Raw genomic sequence first — 7500 nt, forward strand, 5'->3', positions numbered from 1 at the left:
TGTGTGTGTGTGTTTGTGTGTGTGTGTCTATGTGTGTTGTGTGTGTGTGTGTTGTGTGTCTGTGTGTGTGTTTGTGTGTGTGTGTTTGTGTTTTTCAGGTTCATGATGTTGATTTGATTTTTTTTCTTCAGGGTCAAAAATGTCGCAGGTGAAAATCTGATTCTGTTTTTTCACTTTCTGAAAATAAAAAAGCTCTGAGTGAGACGAGAAACAACAGAACCTGGTTTAAATCTCACAGGAGTCGGGTTTGTGGGATTCTGGAGTTTTCTTTTGTTTTTTGTAGTTTTTATTTTTTTGTGTAAAAGTGAAAATTTCTGTTTAAAAACTCTGCAATAAAAACACGAAACGCTTCATGAGTCAAACTGTGATTTATTCGAACGTTTCCAGCTCGAGTCAGATCAGACACAAAAACTGAAGAAGAAGAAAAACTCCACCGGCCACGTCCAGAACCGAGAGTCCACCAGAAAACAGAAGAAGAATAAGAGACGACATCTGAAGACCTGATACTTTAGTCCTGGTTTAGTTCTGGTTTAGACCTGGTTCAGTCCTGGTTTAGTTCTGGTTTAGTCCTGGTTTAGTCCTGGTTTAGTCCTGGTTTAGTCCTGGTTTAGACTTGGTTTAGACCTGGTTGAGACCTGGTTTAGTCCCGGTTTAGTCCTGGTTTAGTCCCGGTTTAGACCTGGTTTAGTCCTGGTTTAGTCCTGGTTTAGAGGGTCAGTCGTGTCCGTGTTCCTCTGGTCCAGTGTCACTTTTGATTCTTTGAACCGTCCCCAGACCTGGAGGACCTGGGGTTCTTCTTCTCGGGCTCTGGTCCTTCGTGCGTCCTCAGGTGCGACTTCAGATTGTCGCGTCTGTTAAAACGTTTGTCACAGCGCGAACAACTGAAAGGTCTCTCTCCGGAGTGAATCCTCTGGTGGATTTTCAGCGTCCCCTTCTGAGCGAACGCCTTCTCACACACGGAGCAGCTGAAAGGTTTCTCTCCAGAGTGAGACCTCTCGTGAAACTTCAGGTTTCCTTTTTGAGCAAAAGTCTTGTCACAGACGGAGCAGCTGAAGGGTTTGTCCCCGGAGTGCGTCGCCTCGTGGTGTTTCAGGGATCCTTTCTGCACAAACGTCTTCTCACACACGGAGCACTTGTACGGCGTGTCTCCAGTGTGAATCCTCTGGTGTGACTTCAGATAACTCTTCTGCTTAAAGGTCTTCTCACAAACTGAACAGCTGAAGGGTTTTTCGCCGGTGTGGATTCTCTTGTGTATTTTCAGATAACTTTTATTTATAAAACTCTTCTCGCAGACGGAGCACCTGAAGGGGCTGATTCCCGTGTGAAGTTTAATGTGGACTTGTAAATACGAGTTACTTTTAAACTCTTTTCCGCACTGAGAGCAGCCGAACACTTTGGGGTTTTCTTGTTGTAGAACCGACCGGTCCAGAGTCCCGTCCTCCACGTGAGTCCGCAGGTGTTCGCTTAAGTCGGCGTCTCTCATGAAAACCTCCTCACAAACCGGACAGACGTGATGCACCAGACGCAGGTGTTTGTAGATTTGGAATTTAAACCGAAAACTTTTCTCACAAACCGAACAGCTGAAGGGTTTCTCGCCCGTGTGGAAGAGCATGTGCCGCTGCAGCTCCGACCTTCTCTTAAAAGCCTTCTTGCACTCTGAACAGCTGTAAGGTTTGAGAGTTTTCACCTGGAGGAGCTCCGGGTCTAAAGCGCCGTCCTCCACATGAGTCCGCAGGTGTTCGCTTAAGTCGGCGTCTCTCCTGAATGCCGCTTTACAAACGGGACAGACGTGATGCACGAAGCGCAGGTGTTTGTTCACGCTCGATTTGAACTGGAAACGTTTGTCGCAGACAGAGCAGCCGAAAGGTTTCTCCCCCGTGTGGACCACCATGTGCGCCCGCAGCTCCGACTCGCCGCTGAACTCGCGCCCGCACTGGGAGCACCTGTAAGGCCTCAGGTAGCCCCGGTCCAGGAAGGCGGGTTCCACCGTGGTCCCCTCGTCCGCCTGGTGAGCCCGCAGGTGCTCGCTCAGAGACGCTTTGTCCAGGAAGCGCGCGTGGCAGACGGGGCACATGAGGTGGAGCCGGCTCTGGTGCTGAAGCAGAGAGAAGCTCCCGCCGAAACATCTGCCGCACACGGAGCAGACGAAGGACAACGCTGACACGTGGCTGTTCAGGTGAGAGCGGAGGTACTGTGCGCTTTTGAACGCTCTCCCGCACTCCGAACAGCTGAAGGGTCTCTGGTCCGAGCGGCTGAAGGGTCTCTGGCCTGAAGCTGAAGGGTCTCTGGCCTGAGCAGCTGAAGGGTCTGTCAGGAGGAGTCTGAGTGAAGCGTCTGGAGGCCGGAGCCTGGTCTGGACTGTAGTCTTCTGAGCGGTCAGTGTCCTCAGAGCTGTCCGTCTGCTCCTCACTGTCGGCTCCACACTCTCCGTCGGGTTCATCTCTGGGCTCCTCGGACGCTGTTTGGCGACGCACAGAGGACTTGTCTTCTTCTTCTTCTTCTTCTTCAGTTTTAACGGTGACCAGGAGAAAGTCTTGAGGCTCCTCGCAGCTGTGGAAGAGAAACAGCATCAGTTCTGAGGAAACGTCTGGAACGTGTCGTGAAAAAGCCAGAGCTGCAGAACAGAACGAACCGACGCGAGTCTCACAACATCTTTGAATTTCGCAGCTCAAATCTTATTGTGAAAAAATAAAAGTCGCCCAAATCTTCCAATTTTACAAAGAAACTGAAGCTGAACACAAAATAAAACCTGAGCTCCAGAGTCTGAAGTTCCAGCGTTTTTGTCCCGGAGGAAAAACTTGTTTTTAATCAGGATATTCACGTTGTGTTTTATTAAGAATTAGTTTTAGGGTTTTATTTTTTGTATTTGGGTTTTATGTGGTTTATTTGGTTGAGTATTTTATTGGAGGATTTGAACTTAGTTTTAAACAGTTGAGGTTATTTTACATCCTTGGAGTTTGATGGTTTTATCCAGATGGTTCTATGTTCTGCTGCTCCTGATCCTCCCTGCACTTTTCTGCACCACACTTTTTTTTTCTTTTTTTTTGCACTGGCACTTTTGGAATACTGGAAAAAAAGAAATAAAAAGCTGTGGACCAAACCTGCCTCCATCTGTTCTTGTGTTTCTCACTGCAGTTCAGCCATGAAAGTTCAATATTTGGAAATTGATTTCAGTGAAAAGCCGTAAGACTGAATTCAACTAAATGAGAGTAAAATAAATAAATGTGAATAGAATAAGCCTCCGAATTTCTAAATGTGGTGTGGGAGCGTGTGGGCGGAGCCTCGTACAGACTCGTACTGTGGGAGTGTGTGTGTGTGTGTGTGTGTGTGTCCAGGTCTAGTCCAGGTCTAGTCCAGGTCTAGTCCTGGTTTAGTCCTGGTGTAGTCCTGGTGTAGTCCTGGTTTAGTCTGGTGTAGTCCTGGTCCTGTATAGTCCTGGTTTAGTCCTGGTTAGTCCTGGTGTAGTCCTGGTGTAGTCCTGGTGTAGTTGTAGTCCTGGTTTAGTCCTGGTTTAGTCCTGTGTAGTCCTGGTTTAGTCCTGTAGTCCTGTAGTCCTGGTGTAGTCCTGGTGTAGTCCTGGTGTAGTCCTGTCCTGGTGTAGTCCTGGTTTAGTCCTGGTTTAGTCCTGGTTTAGTCCTGGTGTAGTCCTGGTTTAGTCCTGGTGTAGTCCTGGTTTAGTCCTGGTAGTCCTGGTTTAGTCCTGGTTTAGTCCTGGTGTAGTCCTGGTAGTCCTGGTAGTCCTGGTGTAGTCTGTGTAGTCCTGGTGTAGTCCTGGTGTAGTCCTGGTGTAGTCCTGGTGTAGTCCTGGTGTAGTCCTGGTTTAGTCCTGGTGTAGTCCTGGTGTAGTCCTGGTTTAGTCCTGGTTAGTCCTGGTTTAGTCCTGGTGTAGTCCTGGTTTAGTCCTGGTGTAGTCCTGTAGTCCTGGTTAGTCCTGGTTAGTCCTGGTGTAGTCCTGGTTTAGTCCTGGTTTAGTCCTGGTTTAGTCCTGGTTAGTCCTGGTGTAGTCCTGGTGTAGTCCTGGTGTAGTCCTGGTTTAGTCCTGGTTTAGTCCTGGTTTAGTCCTGGTGTAGTCCTGGTGTAGTCCTGGTTAGTCCTGGTTTAGTCCTGGTGTAGTCCTGGTTTAGTCCTGGTGTAGTCCTGGTGTAGTCCTGGTGTTAGTCCTGGTTTAGTCCTGGTTTAGTCCTGGTGTAGTCCTGGTTTAGTCCTGGTTTAGTCCTGGTGTAGTCCTGGTTTAGTTCTGGTGTTTGTGGTGTTTATATTCATGTTTCGTTCATGTTTGTGGTTCTGGTTCTGGGGTTTTTCTTCCTGATAAAAACGTCGCTGTGTCTCTGGATACTCGTCTCTGATTGGTCGACGCAGCTCGTCTGACGTGAAAAGTTCAACATTTTCAATTTCTTGATGCCGACGCCAAAACACTCGACTCGCTGCAAAAACACAGGAGGCTCTAGTCGCGTCCACATCGACTTTACATAGAAACTGGACGATTTGACGCTTTGGTGTGAACGAACCTTCAGGATTGGTTCACTCGACAGGAGGCGGGACTTTTTTTATTGAACCAATCGCTGCTGTTTGTTCGTGACGTTTGTAAAGCTCCAAATCCCACAGGAAGAAGAACAAGAAGGACTTTCCCTGAGATCAAACTCACCAAACCTTCTCTGTGTTCAGACTAAATCCTCCAGGATCTGGGGAGTGTTCGTCTCTTCTCTGATTGGCTGGAGCCTGAACTCAGCTCTTCTGGGTTTTTGTGAATAGGAGGGTTTCAGTCACGTGATCACGATGATGCACGAATTTCAGGTGGAGGGCAGGAAGGGAAAACAAACACGACAAACAAACACGACAAACAAACACGACAAACAAACACGACAAACAAACACGACAAACAAACACGACAAACAAACACGACAAAACAAACACGAAAAAACACGACAAACAAACACGACAAACAACAAACAAACACGACAAACAAACACGACAAACAAACACGACAAACAAACACGACAAACAAACACGACAAACAAACACGACAAACAAACACGACAAAACAAACACGACAAACAAACACGACAAACAAACACGACAAACAAACACGACAAACAAACACGAACAAACACGACAAACAAACACGACAAACAAACACGACAAACAAACACGACAAACACGACAAACAAACACGAAAAAACACGACAAACACGACAAACAAACACGACAAACAAACACGACAAACAAACACGACAAACAAACACGAAAAACACGACAAACAAACACACGACAAACAAACACGACAAACAAACACGACAAACAAACACGACTCTGGAGAACACAGATGTGGAGAAGAGTTGTTATTGTCAGGATTTACTGTCAGTAACGAGACAAAAGTACGAGCAGTTAGTCGATAAATATATTGGACGTGACCCCGTCTTATTGAAAATGAGAGAATTTTCAACCGAAGTAAAAGATTTGCCGACAGTCGAGGCAGAGGAGATCACGAAGTATTGAGCTCTTCAGACGTCGTTCTACACCAGACAACAGATGAAAGTAAAGTACAAAAGTTTGGACGAATAGAACTTTTTTTGTGAGTGGATGGATCCTCAACCTCGATGCAAAACGACTAAATGATGATGATGTTTGGTCTTGGCCGGGGGGAGTGTTTCTCTTATTTTATGTGTATCGACAGTTGTGGGAAAAACTGCAGTGTATCGGCAGTGACCGATTTATCTGAACTATTTAATGATTCGTTTATGTTTAGGTAAACCACAAAAACTATTTATCTTTGTAACAAACCTTTGTTGAAGTGTCACTGCAGACACGAGCGTTAGTGAATTCTGCTCCTCCCGACACAAACTGGTTTATAATCCACTTTTTACGGCGTTGTTCTGTCGGCTTTTCCCATTTCTGACCTTTGTGGACGACTGTATTCGGTTCTCTAAAAAAAATGTCTTTTCCTTCTCTGGGTTAGAACGATTGGCACAGTCGTAAACGACACGACACATCTGCATTTTCCTCCAGTCGCTTCACTTCTTGCCTCCGTCTGATTTTGCGCTGACAAACGTCGCCCTGTGACGTCACGTGAAACTCGGATATTGTCGAGTGTTTTTTGATTCTGACCTGGAGCTGGAGACAAATGAACCTGAGGGAGACACCAGGGGGCGCCGGACTGGACAGGTTTAAAACAGGGGCTCAGGAGAGATCTCTAGATGACTCAAACACGGATGGAGGCGTCTCAAAACCAAAAACGTCAGAAAAATTTGTTTAAATCTGTGCAGCTACTGGAGACGTTTGTAAAGTCTCACCTGGACGTGTGTTTGTGTTCCTCCTCCTCCTCTTCTTCTTCTTCTTCTTCTTCTACGGGGCCCCTGGTCTCCTCCTCCTCGGGGCCCCTTGTCTCCTCCTCCTCGGGGCCCCTGGTCTCCTCCTCCTCGGGGCCCCTGGTCTCCTCCTCCTCGGGGCCCCTGGTCTCCTCCTCCTCGGGGCCCCTGGTCTCCTCCTCCTCGGGGCCCTGGTCTCCTCGGGGCCCCTGGTCTCCGTCTCGTCCTCCAGCTTCACTCGTGTCTCCATGTTTCAGACGTTCGGCTTCAGTTTCAGATCCTCGTGTTGCCAGATCCTGAAAAACAAAACACAGCAGAAAGATCAGCGCGTCCTCCTCGCACCTCGTGATGTCATCGTGTGGCGAGACGGGAAGTGCTCCACTGTGTTTTTAAACTCCACACTTCACCTTCACTAGAATCACCTGGATCAGTTCAGTCCTGGAACTGACGAACTTGACTGAACCAAAGAGAAAAGGAGCTGAGAACTTGATGACATCACGAGGTGGAACAGAGAGTTTGGAGTTTTACAGATGAAACAGACTCAGAACAAACAAACAAACAAACAAACAAACAAACAAAGGAACAAAGGAACAAACAAAGGAACAAAGGAACAAACAAAACAAACAAAGGAACAAACAAACAAACAAACAAAGGAACAAACAAAGGAACAAACAAACAAACAAACAAAGGAACAAACAAACAAACAAACAAACAAAGGAACAAACAAACAAAGGAACAAAGGAACAAAGGAACAGCTCTGAGTGAGACGAGGAACAACAGAACATCATTAGAACATTAGAACATGCGGCTCGTGTCACGTGACTCTCACCTGCTGGATGTCCTGGAGCGCGCACGTGTCGGTTTTGGCCAATCACAGCACAGAACGCACACGCACGCACACACCTCCTCACGGACACGCACACGGGTCCGCGTGTCCGTGAGCAGAGCGGCCGCGCGCAGCAGAAGAGAAACAGAAGCGCCACGTGCGGCTCTTTTTGGCTCTCTCTTTGGCTCTTTTTGCGGCTCTCTGCTGGAGCCGCTCGCGGACCTCAGACACGATAGTTCCTGTGCACCTGGCAGCCCTCCTGAGGACCCCGGGCGTCCTCACAGCTGCCTGTGCAGAAGGAGCCGCGGCTCTGTCCTCTTCACTCGGATGCCCTCCCGGAGCAGCGGCACGTGCCCCGCAGACTCTGGG

At 47.8% G+C, this 7500-nt stretch overlaps 2 protein-coding genes across 3 annotated transcripts in view; one reads left to right on the top strand and one right to left on the bottom strand.

Moving 5' to 3' along the window:
* Positions 1-257, top strand: part of LOC129410413 (zinc finger protein 624-like) — a 3792-nt gene extending 3535 nt beyond the window's left edge. Inside the window, exon 3 of the mRNA XM_055158537.1 lies at positions 1-257. This exon is cut by the window's left edge and continues 1293 nt beyond it. The gene's annotated coding sequence lies outside the window, so the exon portion shown is untranslated.
* Positions 1-6364, bottom strand: part of LOC129410365 (zinc finger protein 84-like) — a 25790-nt gene extending 19426 nt beyond the window's left edge. Inside the window, exons 1-2 of one of the 2 annotated variants that reach the window (XR_008632845.1) lie at positions 5782-6269; positions 636-2550 (exon numbers count right to left, since the gene is read on the bottom strand). Coding sequence is in view for 1 of the 2 variants with exons in the window: in XM_055158407.1 (XP_055014382.1) it covers positions 746-2440 (1695 nt within the window). In the remaining variant the exon portion in view is untranslated. Of the gene's footprint in view, positions 1-348; positions 2551-5781; positions 6270-6290 lie in introns of those variants that run through there. The other variant, XM_055158407.1, reaches the window with a different exon arrangement.
* Between the last annotated feature and the right edge of the window lie 1136 nt (positions 6365-7500).

Source organism: Boleophthalmus pectinirostris, unplaced genomic scaffold (assembly GCF_026225935.1).
Source record: "Boleophthalmus pectinirostris isolate CB_2022bp ecotype Guang Dong unplaced genomic scaffold, ASM2622593v1 HiC_scaffold_22, whole genome shotgun sequence".
Taxonomy (NCBI): Eukaryota; Metazoa; Chordata; class Actinopteri; order Gobiiformes; family Gobiidae; genus Boleophthalmus; species Boleophthalmus pectinirostris.